Consider the following 25,766-nt stretch of genomic DNA (forward strand, 5'->3'; position numbering starts at 1 on the left):
CATCTGTGGAGTAATCTCAGTGTAAGTCCACACCAGCTGGAGCAAACCAGCCTCAGATCCCTCTGATATTTCAATACCCTCTTGTATCTGGGTTTCTCAGAAGCCCAAGGAAATCAAATCCTTCAGGAGCATGGCAGCTCTGCCCTCCTGCAGCGTTTGTCTCCTGAAGCAGGAGGTGCTTGGCCTAATTCCACTTTTATACCATTCCATCCCAAATCTCATTGGCACAAGCTCATGGCAGTGCTTGAACAACTCCATCACAGACAAAGAAATGCAGTGTCTCACAGATTAATTTGTGTGTAAAAGTGGAAGACAAAACCCTTCTTGCCTCATGGCTTGACTGAGAGCAAGTGAAGTTTGTGCCACACTAACAATTAAAAACTCATTTCCAAAGGAGCAGCTGAGTCCTCCCCAGCATCCCCCAGTGTATTTCCACCTCACAAACCCAACTACAGGCACAGCTACCTCATCCAGCTCACTTTTGTGATGACACAGGGTTTTTAAAGATCAATGCATTTCAAGTAACCAGGGCTGCATTAAATTGTCCATCAGCTCTCCCAAGGATCCCTCAGTGAGCAGCTCCCTCCTTGCAGGAGAGCTCAGCCCAGCCAGGACTGAAGGGGATGACCTGGAGCAGTTCAATCAGCACTTCCAGACCCCATCAGCCCCTCCAAACCCAACCAAAGCCCACCCCAGTGGTGTCTGACCTTGGCCTTGGGCTGAGCCCACGGTTTGTGTGCAGGATGTCTGTCACAGACAAATTTTCTGAAAAATCCTTTTGCCAGGATCTTTTCTCCTGAGAATTTGGGAAGCTTCAGCTTCTCCATGTTTTGCTGTTTTGGAATGTGATTTGGAGAATTGTTTACCCAGCATGTGAATTGTTTTTACTTGATGACCAATGACAGCCCCACCTGTGTCGAGGCTGTGAGCAGTCACAAGATTTTATTATTGATTCCATTCCTTTCTTTGCTTGCTTTCTGATGTCTCCTTTCTCTTTCTTTAGAATAGTTTTAGTATATCATTTTCTTTTAATATAATATATATCATAAAATAATAAATCAGCCTTCTGAAACATGGAGCCAAGATTCTCGTCTCTTCCCTTGTCCTGGGGACCCTGGAACACCACCACAGATGTGTCCATGGACAGTCAGCACCGAATGCTTTGCTGTAAATTCAAGTTCACTGCACATGTCTGAACAGCTCTGTGAAAAGCAGGAGGCAGAGCAGGCCCACCTGGGCAGGTAAAAACCAGCAAACAAGGGAGGCTTCACCAAGGGCAACACTGATTGTCTTGTATTCCCAGAAAGAAAAGGGAATTTCAGCACACAACAGCCTGTGAATGGACCTGGAAATTGCATCTCCATCAGAAAGAAAATTACTTCTAAGCTTAGTTCTTAGCTATAGTGCAGATTTTGGTGTTGGCCACGTTTTTTACTGTTATATGTTATGGAAAGAGTCCTGCAAACCACATTAGAAGTGTTTACCCAGGTTTTATTGCTTAAAAATATGATTTAAGCAAAGGCAACAGAGAAAATGGAAAGGTTATTGAAGACATCTGAGGTATGAGTATTAGTCTGCTTACACAATTTCTGGCATACTTTCATTTTCTTAATCTTATTGAAAGTACAGTAAACACATTTCAGGTAACAGCTTTTCCTATAGAATTACAGCTGTTCCTTCACTTCAAAATATAGGACCTTTAGATATAATTTAAAGCATTATTACTAGCATTCTTGTATTCATAATGAAAGTGATAACATTAAGATTTAAAATTTTCATTCTACTGTTTACTAGCTGTTCCACATGACTAATAACTTCTATTTCCTACACAAAGTACAGCAACTTTGGGGCTCTTCTTGCACCATGCTCAGCTTCAGTATCATGAACATAATTTCTTGAAAAGAAAAATAAAATAAATGGTAAAAAAAAAAAAAAAAAAAAACCAACCCAGCCCACTGATAGTCCCACCATGTGAATATTAAAGGAAAAATAACTTTTTGAGACAGATTAGGAATCTTAATAAGTGGAAATAAAAATATGTTATTCATCCAGTTCTGTAAGGAAGTGCCTAAAGCATCAAAACCATCCTCCAACACCAGGACATCCCATCCACACCATTCCCAGATCCCAGCCCACCTCCCATGGCTACAACAGCAATTCCTTCCACCTGGCAGAAAATGGGACAAAGCAAGGGGAAAGGGCTGGCACAGCCCTTGTACAAAATGACACCAAAAAGCCACTTCACATATTCCAGCATCAGTTTCCCCCCATCCACTCTGCATTTCAAAGTGGGAGCTGCTCTGTTGTGACGTTTTCAGACTTTTCAAAGCAGCAGATCTGTGTTGCTACAAGCAGGAGCTTGCACTGAACCAGGTCCTTCACCAAGGAATGAACACGTTTCCCCTCCCAAATCCAGTTATGTAACAGGACACCGACCAGCAGCATCATCATTATCGACTGAACAGAGATCTCTGGCATTCTGAGATGGGAATTAATTATTCACAAACAAGTCCTCGTTAACTAAAGCCATTATTACCCACTTACACTGGAGAGCTGGGGTTTAATAAGCAGTGTAAGCAATGCAACTGGAAAATTACTCAGAGATAGCTCAACTCTGCTTCCAGAGCCAGCCCAGCTCCTGGCAGGACACACTGGGGGAGCTTTTCCCAAACCCACCCCAGTGAGGGCGGCAAAGGCACTTCCACAACGAGGATCTCTCACTCAATGGAAAATCAGGAGTTCTCTGCACTAAAATAATCTACAAAAACCTCAAATGCACCTCTGTGCCCTGAGCAGCCTGGTCCAGGGCAGGTGTCCCTGCCCATGGCAGAGGGGTTGCAAGATGAGATTTGATCCCAAACCAGTCTGGGATGACGACCCAGGAAACAATTCCTCAGCAAGAAATGCTTATTTAATGGTTTCTGAATGTAAGTGGTCAATACTCATTCCAGATCTCCAAAATCTCACAACTGCCAGCTTCAAAATGTGTTGTTATTAATTAGCAACTATCACACAAGAGCCAGGGAAACAGGGGCAGATTGCAGGGCTGGATAACCCCCTTTCCATGGCATTGTTTCATTATTCATCAGAAGGTGCTGAGGAACATGAGGTTTGTTACTTGATCAAGCAGCAAGCTTCTAAAAATATTTTCAGTTCTATTTATTGGGAACTTGCTTCTATTTTTTTCCTTCGTATAAACCACTTGCATGGCAAAGTGCAACACAAGCCTGCAGCCAGTGTCATAAACATGCCAAGGAGGAAGGAAAAGCTCAGAGCAATCATTTGTATGGCAGAAATCCCACAACCTTCAACAGGGAATGGAACTCTTTATCCAAACACATTCTCTAGGAAAAGAAAGTGAGATTCCCTGCCCTGCCCCATCTGTGCCCACCACAACCCTCCCTGGTGTTCTCCCTTCCCACAGCTCAATCCCAGCAAACGATGGAATTATGGAATGTAGGAGCACGGGATATCCTGGAAAGGGCCCACAAGGATCACTGAGTGCAGCTCCTGGCCCTGCAGAGCCACCCCAAGAAGCCCAGCACTAATCAGGACATTGGTCCAACACCAGGATGAGCTTCAGCCACGGCTCTCCCAGCAGGTCAGGGCAGGCTCTGGCTGAGCCTGTGTGCAAGGAGCACCCTGAAAATGGACACTGCCAAGCTGAAAGGGACTGCAGCCATCTCTGGAGGTGTTTTAGTCTAATGAGGGGCCTGAGGAGTCACCCGTGTGTGTTTTGGGACAGCCACTTATGGAGGGCACACAGGAGAAACTGATTCACAGCAAAGTCAGCATGGGGGGAGGCAGAAGGGCAGAAGAGTTGGCACCTCCAGCCTTAAGTGAGACCAGAAGGAAATCAGGCAGTGATGGGGACAGATCTGTGACCTGCCAGCAGCTCTTACAGACCCCTGGGACAGGTTTCTGAAATCCTCAGAGCAGTACTGACACAGTAACTTGAGCCACATCAGAGAAGAAGGGCATGCATTGTACTCCAGCTCATTTCTCCAAACAAGCAGAAAGCCCAGCACAATACTGGTGAGAAATCATTCTCCTGGACCTCCAAAGCACCTGAGAAATCATTTTGCTGCACCTCCAAAGCAGCCCTGCGTCCCCAAAGCCACCCAGAGCCCCCAAGGAGAGCTCCCAGTGAGCAGCTGGGAGCTTTTAGCACAGGAGTCCTACAAGGCACATGTGACAAAACCTGATTAACAAGAACAAGCTGGGTATTTCTAAAAACAAACCATCAGATAAATCAGAGACCATTTCAAACACAGGGAGGAGCAGTCAGGGCAGGTTTTCAGCCTGCACATCCAGCTGATCCCTCATAACTAATCACAGGAACAGGGGCTGAAAAGGGACAGAAAGCTTCCAGCCAAGGTACAGCAAGGGGGAAGAGGCATTTTAACGAAATGCTATTAATTCAGCAATAAACAGACATTGTTTTATTACCTAATAACATATAGGACATATTTTACATATCTATGTTAAGCATATCTAACCCAGCTCAAGCTGTACACTCCTAGGTATTCATATGATGATCCCAGGGATTTGGTTTTGAAGAGATTTTCTTAGGCACTTACAAATCCCTTCATTTTTAGGCTGGTGTCTTGGCTGCAGATACCCAGAGCTGCTTGCTGCTTGCAAGGGGCCATCTGAGCCTCCAGAGTCACTTGGAAGATGCTAAATTTTTACTTAATATTAACATCTAATGAGAAATAGGGAGAAAGAATAAGACACTTCAAAGAAATACATTCTGCTTTGGTTTTTTAATCAGTTTCTGAAGTTGTTTCTAAGCCAGCTTAAAGCACACAAAGTGGTAGTGAATGAATTTTTGCTGCACAGTGCCTTTTTAAGAGTGAGGAACATCCATTATGAAACTATAAAAAGCAGCAATAGCAAACTCTGCTGTGTTTATCTTATCACTTGACATATCAAAATACCCACTTAGGATCAGCATAACAGACAAAAGTGTCCACAAAAGCAGAATTCTGCTCTGTGCTAGGAATACTTGCCCTTATTTCAATGGCAAGTCTCACTAACAGCAAACCCTCTTAACTGTGTTCCCTTTTTGAGTATTTGTGGCACTGCAGCCCTTCCTTCCTGCAAGGAGAAGAAAGGTGAGATGTGAATGGGATTTAAGTGCAGTTCAGTAAATATTTGGCAAAGGCTGCTGCTCCTCACGCATTCAGCATCATCACTTCACACCACAGCTCCTCAGGGACTCTTTGGTCAGGACTGTCCAGGGACACACTTTGGAAGGGAATTCCTAATGAGCAACTGCATTCCAGCACTCACATCCATCTGCTTTCATTAACCTTACAAAGGAGATGATTTATTCATCATAAAGATATTAAAATGCACAAAGCCTTCTCTTATCTCGAGGTATTTGTCACTGTTTTGTACAGAAAATGGCACTTAGGAGGCTGTTTGAAGTCACAGTCACTTCTTTTTAATTACAGTTTACAGTTAATGGGCTCCTAGGGGAGACACTCCAAGGGACTGTGGCTGAACCAGGGCTCTGAGAGGGCACAGGTCTCACCCCAACAAGTGAGAGGTGAAATCCCACCTTCCCCATCCCCTCCCTTGTGCTTGGTTACCTCCAGCACCCTGAGCAGAGCCCTGGGCTGGGTCACAGCCCCCAGTGCTGCTCAGGAATCCCAGGACAAAATCCCTACTTAACATCAGGCAAGCTTAGTAAAAACCAGCTCACAGAGTGCTTTGAGTTAGGAGGGACCTTAAAGCTCATTTTGTTCCATGGGCAGGGACACCTCCCATGTCCCAGGCTGCTCCCAGCCCCAGTGTCCAACCCTTGGGCACTGCCAGGGATCCAGGGGCAGCCCCAGCTGCTCTGGGCACCTGTGCCAGGACCTGCCCACCCTCACAGGGAGGAATTTCTTCTCAATGTCCCATTTAAGCCTCTCCTCTTTCAGCTTAAATCCATCCCCCTTGTCCTCACCATATTCTGTGGTCCTCAGTGGGGCTGAGCTGATGTGGAAGTTACCTGAGGTCATCAGGTTATCAATGACCACCAATGCCAAGTTTATAGTTTCCTGCCAATTTGCTTTTTCCTGAACATTTTTCCATCTTCCCACCATGGACACCCTGCACTATTTCATGCTCCACTTGTCCCTGTAAGTGCAGGCATCTTTCATTATCATAGATATTGAGGTAATAGAATGCTGATATTCTGTGCTATCTTCTTCCCAAATACTAGCCCAGTAAAATGCCTCTTCTGGAGACAGAGTTTAAAAATCCTATTCATTTAATGTGCACACACACACACACACACACAAAATCAGTGTTCATATTTTCTTCCTAATTTAAAGTATTTTCTGTTTTGTCCAATCAGTTTTTCTGCTTACTACAGCCTCAGTTTAATCACTTGGTTAAATTATTGATCAATCAGCTGAATCACAGATATTTTACAGCACAGGACCCTCCAATAGGCTATTCCCAGCCCTCCAGGGCAGAGCAAATCTTCAAGTGATTCCTTAATAGCTTTTTGGATTCAGCTGTGAGTTCAGGGACAGAGAAAAAATAAATTGGAAAGAATATTGGAATTCTTGCCCCGTTGCTGCTCTGGTGGAGCTGTGGAACAGCTCATCCCTCTGTGCCCTTCACACTGCCCTGACGCCTCCTTTGTGTCCCCAGTTTGCAACCTCACCCTCTCTAACCTACCAATGCCCAGAGGAGAAGGAAAAATGTTTTGAGATTCCTGGCAACTCTCTGGCTTTGAAGCAATTACACTTGGGTAGAGGAGAGAGGAAGGGCTACAAACACCTGCTTTAAAATCACTGTCCTAAAAATCAGCCCCACTCTCCTCTCACAGCCAGCTCATCCCAATGCCTAAAGCAATAAGGAGCTTCAAGATACTTTGGTTCTGATGGCAAGAGACTATCCCAACTATGGTGCTACAGCTTTTTTCCTAATTAAAAAAATAAAAATTCATTTTTAATTTAAAATTAATTAATTAATTAAAAAAAAAAAACATAAGCCAACCACAAATGAACCCAGACACAAGAAGCACAAGTCTGTCCTAACAGATCTCCAGGAGAATCTTCCCCTGACACTGTGCTCCCACCTCCAGGGAGCTGCAGGAACAAAAACCCAAATAACTGGTATTTCCAGCTGTTATGGACTCCCTGGGTGAACAGTGCTGCTTTTCTGCCCTTCAAGGTGGTACAAGCCATTTTTAATCCAGACCCATCTCATGAATCACCCCACAACCCCAAGCAGGTCATTCCAACTCCATTACTGGCACCCCAAGCTCTTCCTTAAGCTTATCACAGTATTAAAGACACAGAAAACCAATTTCTTGGGCTGGTTTTTTTTCCCCTCTCTTTCCATTTCTACAACTTTTAGAATCAATACTTTCTCTCAAGGAGAACAGCTGTTAAAATTGAGTGTTGAGCTCACCATCTGTGAGGTGGTTCTCTTGAACAGAGAATTTCTGTGTTTGGCTCATGGTTCTTGCCAGTGCTGCTCACATTTGCAAGTGCTTGCATGCAAGACAAAATGAACAAAGCCCAACAGAAAAACCATTCTGTTTTCAATAGAAATTACTGAGTAAGGTGGTACAACAAGACTTCAAGGAAATATTCTAAATCTGGAAACCTAAAAATATCTCTCTGCTCTAAAAAGGCTCCACCATTCAAACTCTTCTGCTTTCATTTCCTGGTGTTCCAAAAAGCAAATCCACATCACAGCATCTCTCAACACCCCTATTTTGGTCTGGATTTTTACCAGCAGTTCATCTGAGCATCACTTAAGTGCACATGAAGTTTTAATGTGAAAGGTGCTGTGTGTGCACAGCAACTGAAGGGTAAGAGCTCTACAACTCCATTTTTTAAACTTGTACCTCCCCAAAAACGAGCACAAACAACAAGCTTCTGTTTCCTAATGAGAATTATTTACAGCTGCATGGGATTCATGTGGCTTGGACAGATGTTTGACCTTCATCAGACAGGCAGGAGTTCATTTGCTTTTCTAATGCTACAGGAGAACAAGGATGCTCCAGCCAGAGATCCCACAGCACTGGGGGAATTTGTGGAAGGAAGGAAGGATGAGTTTAATTGGAAATAGCCCATGGGGGTCAGTGCTGACTGTCCACTGCTTAGTTCTTCCATTGCAGAGGAAATTTCCTGCCCATCACACTCTGCACTACTGTTAGGAGAAAGGAGGACAAAGCAAGAGCTCAGGGTTTATATGGCAGGAACCAGAAATGAAAACTCCTCTTTTGCAGGCCTGGTTAAGGGCACTTATTTTCTACTTGCATAATTTTATTCCCTAATATTGCCCACCTGTAGCTGGCACTGAGAACAGACAAGTTTCCAGAATCACGTTGTCCTTTCTGAATAAAGAACCAGTAATTAATTTACAGTCCTATTGTACCTTTCCACCCTCTTCCTATTGTTAATTATCCACTGCCTAATAGCCTCCTACATCCTTTCAAGGAGTAGGCATCAATTTTGCCACTGGCTAAGTGAAAAAAAAATAAAATTAAGAAATAATCAGCTTTTATGATTCCCATCTAATCCTACACCTTTAGGATTGACCTGTTCTGGCTGAGAAACAGCACCAGGATGTTTGGCCTCCAAGTGATAATTAAAAAGCTCATTACTGAACTTCATTAAAGACCTCCATAAAAGCCTGAGCCTGGGAGAGGCTGAGGTGAGGGAGGGCAGTGCTGGGGAGGACTCAGAGCCCCAACAGCCCCTGGAGTTTGTGTCAGCTCTTCCCTGTTTGATTGTGTACACGAGGAAGCTGATCCCACCAACCCTACAGGATGGGCTGGGGGTTTGGGGGGTTATTTCAGGTTGTAGCTTTAATGGTTTGGTGTAAATTAGAACTGGGGTCACTCTAGGAGGGCACAAGGTAAAGGAGGACTCACTGAGTCTGAGAAGTGTTCAGGACTCAGCAGCACTAAAACTGAAACAGCATCTGGGAAATCTCTGCCCTCACACTCTGCAATCCAGGAGGCTGAAGGTGAGAAGGACAATCCTGCTCCTCCTACATCAGGTCTGTAAGTCTGTCTGTCAACAACCTCTCCAAAATATAGACACAGTGAGGTGAAGTGAAGAGTAACCCTTGGGCTTTTCCTCCAGCCTTGCTCAGCACATGTTGACACTGCTTCTACAAAATGAATTCAAATAAAAAGGAAAGAAAAATATATCAGAGCTTCTACTCTTTTGGCCTCCACAGTTCCCCTAACAAACACATACATATGTCTGCATCTGCTGTGGAGCTGAGACAGGAAATTCTACGAATATTCTTTTTAAGATTAAGATACATGGAGTAATATGTATTTAAATGCCTTAAGAATTCTCAAAAAATTCTTTAAATACTTAAGTCATTACCTGTATTTAACACTGACATAAACCAGGACTGCTTCTCACACTAGGACTTAAGCCAACTATTTCTTATGAATCTGGCTTTGGAAGAGTGACTTCTTTGACTTTCAAATGAAGGTGAATCTTCAGAAGAGATTGGTTTAGGCTGTGAAGGGAGCTCTGTTTGTGTTATCAGATTGAAGTGCTCTTTGCCTGGCTCCTCCTCAGCACCCCAAAGCAATCCACAGTGAATGTCCCTGCCCTGCAGAGTGCACACCCCTCAGTGATGACACCTTTTCCCAGACACTCTTCTGTGCTTCTCCAAGGTCTGTCAGCCAGGCACTGAAATGGTTCTGGTGCCTAAATCCAGCAGTGCCAACTAACTCACAATTAAATTATTTGTGGAAGTGCAGCCCATTTTAGAGCCATGGGATTACCAATTCCATTGCAGTGCACAGCCCCAGCTCTTGAAGGACCAAGGATTATTTACAGCAGATGAAGTGCACAACCAAAGCAAGGCTCCTGTCATGGCCTGGCTGCTCCTCACTCCTCTGTGGCTGTGCCTCAAGGCTGCTGTCCCCTGGCAGGGGCACATGTGGGGCAGGAGGTGATTTACCAGCAGCCTCTTTCAAAGCCAACAGCAGCAGAAATAGATAATGACAAAAAATCAAGAGCTGTAACAGCCCAGGCAAGCCAGGCTTATCTCAGTACACTCTGAGCACATAATAAATGACAATGGGTGAGCTGCAATGCTCATCTTCATTGCAGAGTGGAAACTTCCCTCAATTTATGCATCAAAGCAGAAGGGTTATGAGAGGGCTAGCAGCTGAAATGAATTCTTGCTGGATTTCTGATATTTGCTTGAGCACAAAGGGATGGTTTTTGCCCAAAACAGAATAATGGTAAGTCATCCTAATTCATGCACGTGATGGGTTTGCAGGATCCAGAAAGGAAGGATGTGATGGACTGGAGTTCAAGGTTCATTTTAACCAGCAAAACACTCCAATCTTTACCACTTCTAAACTCTTAAACATCAAATTTCCTTTGTATAATAAACAAAAATAACTGAAGAAACAGAAAGCCTGAGGATACCCAGAGAACATTTGCTAACTGTGCTCCTGGAACACTTCCAAACATGGCTCTTGAGTATGGGATTCATCAGAGAGCACCATACACAGGGCAGGGCAAAGAAAATTTGACCAGGAGCAAGTTAGTTCCTGCTTATCTTCTACAGACTTGTTGTATGGTAAATGTACATAAATGTACAGTATTTCATGCAGCTTTATTAATTTTAGCTCCAATCTCTATTTTTGTGTTCAGATACTGCTTCTTGAATTAAAATTCAGAGGAAGAAATCTTATTCCCCTGGTACAGTTAATTATTATAAATAAATTACAGGGGTATCCCAAGTAATGTGTTTGATTTAATCAACGAAAAGTTAATGAGGCCAAATTGATGCAGAAGTTAGGCAAGACTAAGCTGACAGGGATTTAAAGATCTGTTCAGCTCCTGAGACTGCAGGATCAATATGGGATTTGAGCAGTGAGAGCATCCACTATGGAGACAAGGGAAAGGCTTCACTTTCTGCTCCTCCCCTCCAGAGAAAACAGCTCAGGATGGGGCAAAGCAGGGAGGCACTAAAGGTTACAGCTCCCACTCTGGGGGTTTTACTAAAGAGCTCCCAGCTTACAGCCTTCACTGAGCTTTAATAACCAGGAATCTCCAGCAAAGCCTCTCTTTTACTGCCTTTTCTTCATCTTTGAGAACGGACCAAATCTACAGCTCCACTTACAAACCCAGCTACAACAACATCAGCATAATTTGAAATCAATACAATATTTGGCTGCTACAGTCACAAATGCAAATGAAGCTTTAGCCTTGACTCCAAGAATTTATAATGCATTTTGTGGAAACCTGAATTTTTTTTGTCTTTATGTTTTTAGTGACTGTTCTCAGCTTCCTCAACACGCAGTTTGCTCACTTCATCTTCCACTTATTGACAATTGCACTTACTGGAATACTTCCAAAAGCATCATTAAAACAGCTCAGACAAGGAACTAGATACCTGAATCATGGTTAATTTCTAATCCAAGGACCATGCTTGAGCTACATGGAGGCATAAAACTACCTAAGATACAGATTAGGAAAGCAAAAAATAAACAAGGGCCTTGAAAGTTATCAGACTATTTTCACAGATCTATTTTTTTGCTGCATATTTTCCTGTTGGATGGAATTAATCTAATCATGACCACCTACACGAAGCAATGAGAGCAGGAGGAAAAACTGGGCAAGTTCTGCCTTTTGTTTAAATTGTTGGTGTGCAGAGCACTACAGGAAAATTGCTTTAGCTTCAAGTCCTATCTAGAAACGTCTCATACATGAATTCTTTTCAAAGAAACAAATTATGTGCAGGAAGCAGAGACTTTTTTTCCACCAGGGCATAGGGGCAGGTCCTCAGCAGAAGTGCCTCTCTCCTGCTCATGATCCCAGCAGTTTGCACATGGATTTCCAATAGCTGGTGCAGACTATTTTCAATGTTCTGCAGAGAAAATTAATTCTGTTCCTGAAGTCAGGTTTTATTCCTGTCCTCACAGGGCTCTGTGAATAACACTACATCGCCATTACAAATAAATACATAAATAGAAAAACTACTTTAAACCCATAAGAGAGCTTCAGACCATACCCCGTGCCCCTCTGGAACTCTGCTACAGTGGGGATGGAGTTGGACTTTGAGATCCTTGGGGGTCCCTTCCAACTCAGGATGTTCTGTGATCCCAAGTGGTTCTGTTGGATTTGCTGTGTCCCAGTTCTGTTTTGCAGGACTGAGACCCCTCAGGCAGCTGCAGGTGGCTGAAGGAAGGGAGAAACACACATTTCTCCTACCCACAGCACAGACCAGGGGAAAACCCTCCAACAACATTACAGAGCACACAGAAAGTACAAAACACCCCACATTTCCCCTTTCTTTATACTCCCATTCCAACCCCAAGATTCACCCAGCTTTTCCTGTGAATTCTAATAGAAAAGACAAAAGCAACCCAAAGAAAATGGCAAAATAATGAAGGAAACTCAAACTGCTTAATAAATTCCAAAGAGCAATCCTGTGGCACTGCAAGCCCTGGGCTCCCTGAATTGAGCTGTGCACACATGTTGCTCATTAAACAGCCTTATCTCACAGATAACCACAGCAGCCCCTCCAAGAGCTGGGGATAGAAATGAGCTGCACTGAATTAATGTGAAACCACTCACAAAGCTTTGTCCTTCTGAGATTGCAAATTCAACAACCACTGGCCCGTTGGGAGCTCTGTGGAGCCCGATCAGCACTGGATCCATAAATTACAGCTGTCTGTTTCCAGGGGAAATAACTGTGGGCAAAACGCTTGCATGTGCTGCTTTACCCACCTGGGTGGCATCCAACATTCAGCCAGACTTGATTCTGCTTTTCAGTAGGAAAAGAAGAATTGCAGCAATTCAGAAGTCAAACTATTAATAAAATGTATGGCCTGATGCAAAAGCTTCATCTGCTTGCACACAAACACCTACCTGTGTTTACACAACTCCTGACAAAAAACCACAACATCCTTTTCTCCTCTAATTCCCCCATTCACAATTCTCTTGGACTTCCTTGAGGATCAAGTCAAAGGGATTGGTATTAAGGGGGTGTCAGGTTGAGCTGGGTGTGAATTCAGTCACCATGGGTCAGAGGTGGGGCAGGTATCTTCTGTTCATGGGGCAGTTTTCTTTATCTCTTCCAGGAGATATTTTCTGTCATGGCCACTGAGTGTCCCTGCATGGCTGATCCAATTCCATCATCCCATGGGGAGAAGCTCTGCCCAGGGGAGGAGCCAAGCATTCCTACCTGGATCCAATCTGAGGTTTGGGACAGCCCAGCAGCCTTTGCCCAGTGCATTGCCAGAGGAGCAGCTTCTGCTGCCCTGCATTGCCAGAGGGAGCCCAGGCCCATCTCCAGCAGCCCTGGAGCTGCAGAGGAAAACTCCCCCCTTGTGCAGGATCCCTGCTCCAGCAGAGCCACAGCTGGCACTGCAGGAGGGCTGAGCCCCCATGGGATGGGGCTGTGCCACCCCCTGACACACAGGGGACAGGGCATGGTCTGACTCTGGCACTGCTGGTTTGTATCACTGCATTTCATTTTAATTTTCCTAGTCAAGAACTGTTATTCCTATTACCATATCTTTGCCTGAAAGCCTTTTAATTTCAAAATTATAATAATTCAGAGGGAGGGAGTCAACATTTTCCATTTCAGGGGAGGCTCCTGCTTCCCTTAGCAGACACCTGTCTGTCAAACCAAGATGGGGGGAAAACAGATTGAGTTCATACAGGACATTTTGTATAAAACACTGGTGGTGTTGTGGCTGTGACAGAATCATTTGCATCACCCAAAGGCAAAGTGATGAAACATCATGAAGGGCCTGAAGATGGTTACAGTAAGACATTTCTCAGTAAGAAATCCAGAAAAGTAAAAACCCACGTGAAGCACGGAATTATGGGCGCCTTTTGAACACCATCAAACCACAAACACATCCCCCCTGCTCACCAGCACGTGCAGCTTAAGCTCCACAGGCAAGGCACTGGGACTGAACTAAAGAAATCTGGTTGGCTCTATGTTTCATACAGTTTTGGGGGGAGATAAAAGGAGTTTTTTAACACGACAAATGTATCATCACTGTTAAAGATGTCATAGAAGCAGTTCTGACAATTTGATGAATGCATCACTGTCCTTTCATTCTGAAGTTCAGATTAAATCTTAATTTGAAAGCCACTGGAAGCTCCACAGCCATCTCAACTACCAGAAGCTGTTTCCATATGTTTTATTTCTGTTAACAGCAATAAAACTAATTTAAACTAACATCAGGAGACTCATCAGATTCCATTCCACTGGAGAGGGTCAGCCTGACATTTATGTAAAAAATCTATTGTAAGAAAATTTGGGAGGTTTTGAAATTACTAACAAGTGATGATTTTGCACATTTTAAGGACTGGTAATAAAAGTGTAGCAGAGTCATTACAGAATGATTCAAACCAGCCAGAAAAGGCCATTTTTACATATAGACACTGAGTCATTTAGAAGGCACAGCAATACATTCCGACTTGAAAATTAGCTTTACAAGTCCCTCTGTGTTTAATTGTACTTTGCAGGTTCTCAGGGAGGAGGCTGAGTCACTCAGTTCAAGCAGATTTTCCCGGAGTAAAACAAAACAAAGAGTTCCTAAAACTTTGCTTCCTGCTGGACTTTCTGTGCTGCTGCCTCCTGCAGTTGGTCAGGGTCTGTTTCACACCAATCCTCCCCCTCCACCCAGCACAGAATGAGGCTGATCCTCCACAATTCTGTCCTGCTCTAAAGTAAATTAGACAATTACTGTTCCATTTCATCTGATGTGCACCTTTACAAGGAATCAGCCTTTCTGTGTGATCCTCAACAGACACAACTCCACACATTTCCTCCATTTATTACAGACTGGGGAAAAAAAAAAATCACTATTTTCTTTTAGTTCAGCTAAATAACTCAGCTGATGTTTTCCCCATAATTAGTACTTCAGCTGCCCTTTTTTCTTTCTTCTTATTTTTAAATGAGCCTTCAGCCTTTTCACTCTTCCTGGGCCTATTTCATAGCTCCTCCAAGGACACCACAACTTTCTGGCAACAGCCTTGGCACCTCCCAGCTCAGGAGCCATGAAAGCCTCTCCTTTTATGCAGTTCTGTTACATCTTCCTTAATTTTGTGCCTTGTTTCTCCTTTAAAAGCACACAACTAGGAAGGAGCAACTGGAAAGAAACAAAACCCCTAAAGGTGTTGTTTCTGGGCACGTTTCAGAGGTTTGCTCATCACAGCTGCTCCCTGAACCCCTCTGCTCCTCACTCTGCTCAAATCCTCCACTCTGGTGATTTTTAAACACACAAGGCCCGTGCAGAGGGAAAAGGAACATCTGCTACTAAACCTTGAGACAATCCCTGCAAACTTTGACAGGATATACTGCACAGACATCTCCATTGTGGCTGTCACTTCACACCACTAAATATCAAAATGCCTTGTAAAACAAATTGCATTTTCTCCTGGAAACATGTGAACAAAGCTAATTAAAGCAGCTCCTCACACTGACAGCTCCACATTGTGTGTGTGCATTGCACCTCAGAATGCAAAGTGTTCAAAGCCATCTCCTCATTTTCACAGATTTAACAAATACCCCAGCCTGGCACTCCCCAAAGGGAAAGTAACGTGAGTTTATTCCAGTACAACTGTATTATAAGCAGAAAGAATTTTAAGGGCTTGCACAACAGGAAAATTCATGATTTTTTTGTCACAATGAGAAAGCCAAATGAAACAAATAGAGTCAAGGCTATTTTTGGTTGTTTTAATGTATTATTTGGAATCATATTGCTTTGCTGTGTCAGCCTTGTCTGTGCACAGATTCTGTGTTTTCTGCATTTCACAGCACTATAAAACATCTTGGGGATGCAATTTTCTCGTTACAAGCAGCTATAAAGCTACTGAAAACAAATCCACCAGGGCAATATCCTTTGCAACTGAGCAATAGTGTAAAATTCCAGGAATTGTATTGGATATTCCATTCCAGCATGACAAACACCAGCTATTCCAGACCAATCTCTGGGCCAGAGCCTGACTGCACTCACCCAGCTGGGAGAGACCAACACCTCTGTCTGCATCTCAGGTTATTTGGAGTGATCCTTTCATATCTTCAGTGTCAATGGCTGAGACTCAACCAATCCTAACCAATACTTTCATTTACTGCCCACAAACAGGAGCCCTTCTGACTTCACTCTGTCTGTGCAGTCAACACTGGGACAGGACATTCCATCCCTGCCTTCCACCTGCTCGTGGCTCCTTGCACCCCTTGATTCCGTGGAACCACTTGGCTGGCCAGCATTTGGATTGGCTGCTATTTGCTGATCCCTCTGTGAGCAGGAACAAAGATCTCTTCAGAGATTGAGCACTATTCCCCTGACTGATCATTTCATTTGAGATAATTACAGTTCATCTTCATTTGCCAGAAAGAAAGGAAAACAGTAGGAAGCAAATTAACCACAACATAAAGATGCTGCCCAAACATCAACAGAGCCTAGGGAGCTTTTGCCCAAGACAAGACCACAGCTGACCAGGATGTTGTGCAGGCAGAAACACAGAAGCACAGCCTCAGTGACATTTCACATCAGAGAAAATGCAGTTTAAGAGGGAAGATAGAGAATTTACACTGATTGCCTGCTACTGCATCAGTCTGGTTAAAATCAGGCTGCCAGAGAAGGCTGGAAGCTGTCTTGGAGCAGCTCAAGCTCGCAGTGAGTAACAGGATTAATTCCCTGAACAGCCTCAAAGGAAGGTGGGAGCAGCACCCCAGGGCCCAGCCTGGCTGCCCCAGGGCTCTGTGGGGCACAGGGTGCTGGGTCCCTGTCGGAGCATCGGGGGCAGGACAGTGGGGATGGATGGAGAGCAGAGATCTCTGCTGCCAGGTCAGGAACTTGGGGTTCATTGCAAAGGGCCTGGGTGCAGGGCCCTGCTGGGAGCTGCCAGCCACAGCTGGAGCAGGACTGAGAGAAGAGAGGGGGAGAGAGGATGAGAGGGTAAGAGAGTAAGGGAGGCAAGAGAGCAAAAGCATAAGAGAGCGAGGTTCCCGTTCCAATACCATAAATCTTCTTCTTGTTGAATATTCTGATTCTCACTAACCAATCCAGTACAAGATACAAATCCTATAGCATTTACAGCATTTCCATACAACCTATAAGAATCATTACATTGCCATCCTGTGTTACATTTTAAACCCTAAAAACTCCTCTTTGGGCCCCTTCTGCCAAGCTGTAGGGTCTGCTCTGCCCCTTGGGCCTGTCTGCAAGCAGAGGGTGTTGTTCCATCAAAAGGGGATCACCTTCAGCTGGCCATGCTATTGTTTTCCTGTTGTTCAGTAACTGAGGTATCTCAAAGCTTGCTTTCATTTCAATCTCACTTATAGTTTCTATATTCTGAAAATCTTTTGCCAGACAATCATATTTATAAGGCTTTCCCCCAACAGTTCCCACCAGCACAGCCCAGCCATGGGGCACTGCCAGGTCCCAGAAGGGCACAGGCCTGGGCAGACCCTTCCTCCCGGGTGGGAAAGGCTCTGACAGACCCTTCCAGCAGTGCCCTGTCAGTGCAGCCACCCTGATGGAACACCCAGTGCAGGACAGTGCCTGGCAGGAGCCAGGGCTGGAGTTGGGGTTTCAGGCAGCACCAAAGCAGAGCTGAGGCAGAGGCTTTCAGCTGTGCCTGGGCACTGCCTGGACCCCCCAAACACACTCTGCAAGAGAGGAGCTCCACACACACATCCTTGGAGCAGCCAAATCCCACAGGAGGCTCAGGGACACACAGGAGTGATCACTGAGGCTGAAACACATCCACACTGCTGGAAATCCCCATGCCAGGGGCTTTGCTTCAGTTTGCAGCAGCTGACCAGCACTAGTCCTTCCACAGCCTGCCAGCTCATGGCAGCTCTGCTGGGAGCTAAAACCCCAAGGAGAGAATGCAGTGATGCCCACAGGCATCTCCCTGCAGCCTGGGGATCAGATCCAGCTCAGTTGTTGTGCACTGGACAGATTCCCACCTCACCCTGCACAGCCTCCAGCTCAGGCCCACGCCACACTGATCCTGAACTCTGCTGAAGCCAAAAGCACCTCAGAGGATCTTTAATCCTTTCCTACAGACTTCTGACTGTTCTGCAGCTCATCTGTTCTTGGGGATGGTCTGCACACCTGTGGGTAAGAACTGGATTTTAATTCTGCAAGGGAAGGTCCTGCCTTGGCTTTGGGGTTTTACAATAAATAAACACGGTGCCTTAAGATGCAATGTCCTGACAGTCCCAAAACACTGATGGTGAAGCCACAGTCAATACCATGAACCTCATTATCACTGATCAATAGTCACACTGCTGCAGAATCAAGGCATCTGCTCAATGGCCATGCTCCCATGAATATGGAACACTTTCAGATTCAAGGATGGAGTTTTCACTTCGCAGTCCTGTTGAGAGCCCTTTTGCAAGCTCGACTCAGCCACGTGTGCAGAGAGGTAGGAACAAAAACCACCCCTGAGTGTAAAACACCAAGGGAGCAAGCTGGAAGTAAAGTATCTGATAATTACATGAAATTCAGATTATCTGATCCTTCCAAGTGCAGAATGAGCACTGCAATAATGAGTCAACAAAGGCTCTCCCTGACAGGTGGAGGAGACTGCTAAGAAAGCCAGACAAGTCCATGGATGTCCCCTTAGCACAGATGCTGCCCCAAGACTGGCAGCAGCTGGCACACAGCTCCCAGGACACAGGGCTGGTGACAGGAACTTGGATGGGGAGCACCAGGAACTAACCATCAATGTTTTGTAATGATCCAAACTAATCCCTCACTCCCAAACCACACTGGAGACAGAATCATTCAGTAACTCCTCCAAGGGAGAAGAACCTTTACTCAAAACACCAATGGCATGCTAAGCACCAACAATAAAATACCCACATTAAAAAAAATCTATTTCTATTTAATGCTTTTAAATAAAGTACTTTCTTAGAACAAAGACATCAAGATGATGCACACATACCTGAGGCTTCTTGAGCTGTCACCTTCAGACCTGTAAAGTAATACACAAATACTTAGGACACAGTTATTTCCAGCATTTATCATTCAAAAGCCATGTACCTTCTCAAGCATGCCCTCCCTCTGTACTTCAGTGAATGTCTCTAGGGCTTGTTGTACTTTTTCTGCTAATAAGACATTTAGAAAAGAAACACATCTACTTAGGCTTCTAGGAAATCTGTTAGAAGTTAAAACCCAGTTAACAGCTGAAGTCAATAACTGCAATATTCAAACAGGTGACACACTCTGAATCCTCAATAAAGATCTTCCTCAAACATGCACAGAGATTTATTTTCCATCCTTACAAGTGGGAAGCAACACTCTGACACTATTCTAGAGGCAGATTATTTTGTACATTTTAATTTTTGTCTTCATCTCTTCTTCACACTTCAGCTGAAAAGGTCACAGGCAAATAGTTCTGGAATCCAACACTCAGCTTTATCAGACACTCAGAAGGGGCTAAGGTTGGCAAATAAAGGTAATTTAAAATCTTTAAAACCTCACACTTCTGTGAATTTCAGAAATGTGCATAAAGGAGGGATAAGATGTCTTAAGTTACAGAGGGGCAGGTTAAAGGTGAGATCATTTCATCAATCAAACATGGAACCAAGCCTCTCCTCTTTTCCCAATATTTTTAAGCAAAGAAACTTAATTCAGGATTATTCACACTGAACAGGATTTCATCTCCAAGGAGAAATGGGAACATAATATTCAAATTTCAAGACCAAACAAAAATCCAGAAGAAAACATAGAACCATTTGCCCAATTCCTTTCCTCCCTCACTCCCAAAGCTTCCTCTCCAAAGTTCTTTAGGAACTAAAGAAAAACCAGTTGTATTTAATAGGCACAACAACTTCAGAGCAGTTTTCCCAATGCAGAAGTCCCATGAAGCTGAGCTCAGCCCTGCACTCCCAGGAGTAATGAAGAAATTACTGAATGCAGTGTTCAGGTGCCACCTCCCCACACTCAGCTCTCAGTGAATTCCATCTGGCAGAGCACACACCTTACACTGGGAGAGATGTTCCTGTAATTGCTTCTGCTTTCAAGTTCCCAAATACAGGAGACAACAATTAATGGCTTCATTCCCTGCCTCTCCTCTGGAATAACAAACTCATCCAGCAGGGACAACGTGTCCCAGTGCTCGGAGCCAGCCAGCATCACTGAGGTGGCACCGGGCACCCAAATCCCCAAAGTCCTGCAGCCCATTCCTGCTCTCCCTGGAGCCCCAGGACTGTTTCCAGTGGGGTGAGGGGGATCTCCAGCTGATCACCTCCCAGCCCAGCAAACAGGCAAAGGGGGGCCCACCACCCCTTCTTTATTTTCAGGTTCCCAGAAAAGCTGGGAAATTTCTCAGCTGCTACATTTGCATTTTCAAGGGTAAGATTTACTCAAGTAAATTCTGAAGAGTTGTTCAGAGCTGGTCAATTTTGCTCAGGGAATGAGTAATTGATGAGCAGAGCTGAATGAACACAGAGCTGAAAGAAACCACTGCTCGTAATCTGAGACAGAGCATTCGATTTTCTTTGAGCATTCTTTGAGAGGCAGGATTGGGGATCAATATTTAATGTTCCTGCTCACACAGGAAGCATGTGCTGGGCTCTGGGTTAGCTTTTTTCCTTTTGACCCACACAAAAGAAATGATACTGGCACAGCTGAGACAAGGAGAAAGGGGAAAAGGCTTCTGGCAGTATCTTGCATGATTTATTTCAAGGTAGACCCTAAAGGAAAAAAAAAATTTAAAAGTGCACAATAAAGAGAATATCTTCTGTGCTGTAGTACTTGGAACAGCACAGATTCCATTTAGATATCTGAGTTGTATCACTGATGAGATAAATGTCACACAACGTTCTCCCAGATTTCTCCCCTTAGCCCTGGATGGTTTCCAAGATTTCATTTTGAGTAGAGCTAAATATTACAATATTACACTCCTATTGAAGTACAAGTTTGCCTTCTTCCTGACCCCAGGAATTTCATTCTCAGTAGGAAATACAGTGAAATACATCCTATTTGAGACTGTTATAACCAAGAGAGGCAGAAATTTCCTACAGTAGTAATTACTGTAATTTCATTGCAGGCAGATGACAGGAGGAACAGGTACCATCATAACAAACCTTGAACCGAAAACCAAATGTAAAGAAAAACAAAATACCCCAGCACTTGAGGTTTACAGGGGGATGCAAACCAAAGTGACCATTAAAATCCTGAATGATTTTTGAGTTTAACTAAGTACTGCCCTCACCATCTGACAGTCCATATCCAAATCATGGATATTTCAGAAACCAGCTCCACTCCCACCACCACAAGGATTTCTCTTTGTCACCACTACCCTCCTATAAAACCTCCATGCAGGAGTACAACATGCCAACTACCTTGGCTTCCAGTTGCTGACTTGGTTGGCAATTTTCCAACAAACCATCCTTGATGGGAAGTGTCAGCTCCTAAAAACTGGAGACCATTTACAGGAATAACACAACTTCAAAGAAAACGTTGGGAAAAGCACAAGATGGAAAAGCCCTTCAGATTGGGAATGTGAGAGGTTCCCATTCCCAGGCCTCCTCTTCACTGAGGTGACAGCAGGACCTCAAAACCCCAGCAGCAGCAGCAGCAGAGCTCCTTCAGTGGCTTTTCCTCATCCCAAAGATTTCTGCTCACACCAGCAGGAAATGTTCAATTCTCATTATTCCCCCCAAGAGCCAGAATAAACAAGCTGAAAGCCCTGAGGCATCTCATTTGTTGTTTACACCTAAAGCTGCACTTAGAGGGGAACAGCACAAGGCAAATCTGCTTCCAAAGGCAGCTCCAGGACCAGCTTTCCTCTTGCTCATTAGAGTAATCATTTTCCACATTAAACACTGCTCAGAACCATCAAGGTGTGTGATATGGACTGAGATCCACAACAATTCCTAGCTGAGCAGATACTTTATCTGGACAGTGAGTTGTGGCAATGTCCTGTAAAAGTATACAGCAAGTAGTTTTCAACAGTTCTGAAACTCTGTCTAGGATTCGTGTTTGGGGGTGCACAGTGTGGTACAAAACCAGCCAAAAGCAGAAGTGAAACCTTTCTGCAAGAACCCACAAATGGACAGGGCTTTAAATAGTTCACAGAGCCACCCCTGTGGTAGGAATCCCACTCAGATCTCACCTCCTTGGAGCTGTCACTTCCATCAGAATAAAAAGAACTGGGGAAAAGCCAAGGTTTCTAACAGCATGTCAGACATCCACTGAATAATCAGACTCCATCTGAAATGCATCTTCTCACAAGCCACAGGAACTGGTGCTATTGTAGGAGACTCTTGGAGTACACAGTGACCAAGTATTACAGAGCATTCTAATTCCATTTTTCACAAAAGGAAAAGATTGAACTGAACCTTTACACAGCACTACAAGGATCAATGCATTTGATTAAGCCTTGCTTTGAGCACAGAAAGTGCCTCAAAACTGCACCCAGCACAGGTTGTTCTTCTGTAGTGTTTGAAATCTTCCAGCATCTGTAATGCAGAGGAACTGATTACCTTGAAGGGAAAGAGCTCCAGAGAGAATTCTTTGATGGCCACAGAAATGATACTCCTGGTATGAGGAGCAGTGAACAGTGTGAGGTTCCTGCAGGTGAATGTTCTGAGCAGCATTTCAAACCCAGGCAGATGTTGCCAGGAAACCTCCAACCCCATCTAAAGGCTATTAGAGCTTTCCAGGATTGTTATTCGAGCCTGCTGGGTGTGAATGATGTTCTGTGCCCCCGTGGATCCCAGCAAATGTGCAAAGCTCTGCCAAGGAAAGCAACACTCTCCTCCCAGGAGTCTGGGAAGAGCAGCCTCAGGAACAGAGTCAAGCTGGAATAAAACCTCCCAGCTCAGCCACTGTCCTGCCCTTACACTGAGAAAAGCAAGGCACAACTTCCCAAGGATATTTCCTGGGAATTGCAGTGAGGAACCTCAGAGAAAGAAAAAACAATTCTTATCTTGTTTGCTGCTCCTGTTGTTCTGAACATGTGGAATGTGCTGGAAGATTATTTACCTGAAGGGATGGCTTGATTGGATTCTGGGGATGGTGTTTTGATTCATTGAGCAGTTGGATCCACCTGTGTGTGCTGGGACTGTTGGCTGACAGCCACGAGTTTTCAGCAGTTAGTTAGAAGTAAGTATGATATAGAGCAGTATAGTATCTCTCTAATATAGTTGTAATGTAATGCAGTATAGTTTTAATAAAGCCAGTGTTGAGCATTCCAAAGCCTTGGCGGCAGATGCCAATCATTCCCAGACTTGGGCTCACCTGATTTTACAATATTCCACCCCTGCTTAAAGGGTCTGCATGAGCACCAGAGCACTGCCAGCAATGTACAAACTGGGAATTGAGTTGGAGGGGACATTAAAGCCCATCTCCTGTGGGCAGGGACAGCTCCCAGCAGACCAGGCTGCTCCAAGGCTGTCCCACCCAGCCCACAGGCAGTGGAGATTCTCTTTAGGTGCATCGGGGGCAGCACGGTGGGGATGGAGAGCAGAGATCTCTGCAGCCAGGGCAGGAACTTGGGGTTCATTGCAAAGGGCCTGGGTGCAGGGCCCTGCTGGGAGCTGCCAGGCACAGCTGGAGCAGGACTGAGAGAAGAGAGGGGCAGAGAGGATGAGAGGGTGAGAGAGTAAAAGGGTAAGAGAGTGAGGTTCCCGTTCCAATACCATAAATCTTCTTCTGTGTTGAATATTCTGATTCTCACTAACCAATCTAGTACAAGATACAAATCCTATAGCATTTCCATACAGCCTATAAGAATCACTACATTACCATACTGTGCTACATTTTAAACCCTAAAAACTCCTCTTTGGGCCCCTTCTGCCAAGCTGTAGGGTCTGCTCTGCCCCTTGGGCCTGTCTGCAAGCAGAGGGTGTTGTTCCATCAAAAGGGGATCACCTTCAGCTGGCCATGCTATTGTTTTCCTGTTGTTCAGTAACTGAGGTATCTCAAAGCTTGCTTTCATTTCAATCTCACTTATAGTTTCTATATTCTCAAAATCTTTTGCCAGACAATCATATTTATAAGGCTTTCCTGTTTCATCTTCCCCAACAATTCTCCTTCCCAAGAGCTGTGGCCAGCAAGGCTCTGTGTGTTGGGTGGAGTTAATAGATTCTACTGGACTGAAGACTTGAAAGAAGTGATAAAAAACCTAGTAAGAACTGCCCAGTCAGTAGCATTTTAACAAGGTGTCAGGATGAGAAAAATGATGAATTTCACCACTAATTAAGTCCCTTTAGCAAGATTCAGTCATTATGCACAACAGGGTGAACACCTTTTCATCAACACAATTAAACAAACTCACCACAGCCTCCCACAAAATTCCAACTAAGCTATAATGGTACCAACCTCACACTAAGGTCCCAGGACTTTCGGTAACGTCAAGATACAAAAAACCTGCATCTCTGATCTTATTCCATGTTTTTAAACTGGCTGGATGTCATGATGAATGTATCAAAAGCCTTCTGGTTCATTTGTCTCAGTGTTCCACACATTTCAGCTCACTGGGCACCAGTCCACTGCTCCCACCCTCAAAAAGCCCCATAAATACACTCTGAGTGCAGAGAGCAGTTTAGATGTGATTTCCCACCACCAAGCTGAAAAAGAAGTTTCCATCAAGCCCCAAACAGATTTAAAAGTCACATCAGCAATACATACAAGCTAAATTTGGGCTGCTGCTTGGCCCATGATCTTGTGGCAGCTCGAGCATGAAAGGACAGCACCTCCCACATGGATGGCATCATGCAGAGAGTTAATGTGAGCTAAACCTGTGAATCACCCACTGCAGAATCCAAGGGCACTTATGTAAGAGGCATTTTCAGGCACCATTTTGAACAAAAGGCAGAGGGGATGTGCCCAGTTCCTGCTGTGTGCTGTGGATACCACCAGGTACTGCTGGAAGGGCTTCCCCCAAAACCAGACAATTCCCAGGTGAGACCCAGGAGCTCTGCTGGGCTGTGCTGTGAGCTCTGTGTTACAGCACAACACAAGACTGACTGCTTAAAAAGAACCTGTTTGCTAAATTGACTGGATTTTAGACTTACCATCACCAATTAACCATGTTCAATAAGACAGCACAGTATTTCACCCAGAACATCATTAATCACATTCCTTTTGTCCTTATTTTCTCCAATTCCCATTAAAGAAATGAACTTTTTAGCCATCTTAAGTGACAGTTAATATTGCAAATGCCCTTTTTTAACACAGATGTGCTCTGTGCAGTTTGTGTGCACTCCTATTTGTGCAGAGCACCTCCAGCCTCAGCAGAATCCCCCATCCCAGCTTTGGGAATGCACTGCTCGTGTGGCAGTGACCACAAAAGCTGCTCAGTCCTTACAAAGCTGTTACACACAGACCATGGTGAGAAAATAGCCTTTTTTTTTTTTTTTTTCCCTTTAAAGTGAATTCTAACTGTGAGCCTGGACAGGAACACTGAAAAGAGCCACTTCCACAGATCCCATTTCTGTCGTGTTTTCTGTTCTGTCCAGCAGACACATCCCAGCCCACGAGAGGCAGCAGCCACTTATCTCCCACAGATAACTCACTGCATTCTCTGCTCCAGCCTGGCCATCTGGACACAATCCTGAGCTCCAGGCAGCCCTGCCTGAGCAGGGAGCTTGGCCTGGATGACCTCCAGTGGTCCCTTCCAACCTGAGCCATCCTGTGATCCTATGATAAATACCATGGAAATGCAGCTCCTGGCATATGGGCTCCATAACAAGCTTGTTATATCCATTCCTGGACTGCTTTCAGCCACTGCTGTCCAAGAAATGTCCCTTCCAAACTCTCAGAGGTCTCTGAGGAG

The 25,766-nt window shown here is 44.6% G+C and overlaps 1 protein-coding gene across 7 annotated transcripts in view; it reads right to left on the bottom strand.

The window, feature by feature from the left end:
* The window catches only part of IQSEC1 (IQ motif and Sec7 domain ArfGEF 1), a 296,694-nt gene that overhangs the window by 219,952 nt on the left and 50,976 nt on the right, over positions 1-25,766 (bottom strand). For 5 of the 7 annotated variants that reach the window (XM_036390801.2, XM_036390799.2, XM_036390805.2 and 2 more), the window contains exon 2: positions 18,924-18,953. The exons of the other annotated variants lie outside the window; for them this stretch is intronic. In XM_036390801.2, the coding sequence (XP_036246694.1) occupies positions 18,924-18,953 (30 nt within the window). The remainder of the gene's footprint in view (positions 1-18,923; positions 18,954-25,766) is intronic. 7 annotated transcript variants of the gene reach the window in all.

This window comes from Molothrus ater, chromosome 11 (assembly GCF_012460135.2).
Source record: "Molothrus ater isolate BHLD 08-10-18 breed brown headed cowbird chromosome 11, BPBGC_Mater_1.1, whole genome shotgun sequence".
Lineage (NCBI taxonomy): Eukaryota > Metazoa > Chordata > Aves > Passeriformes > Icteridae > Molothrus > Molothrus ater.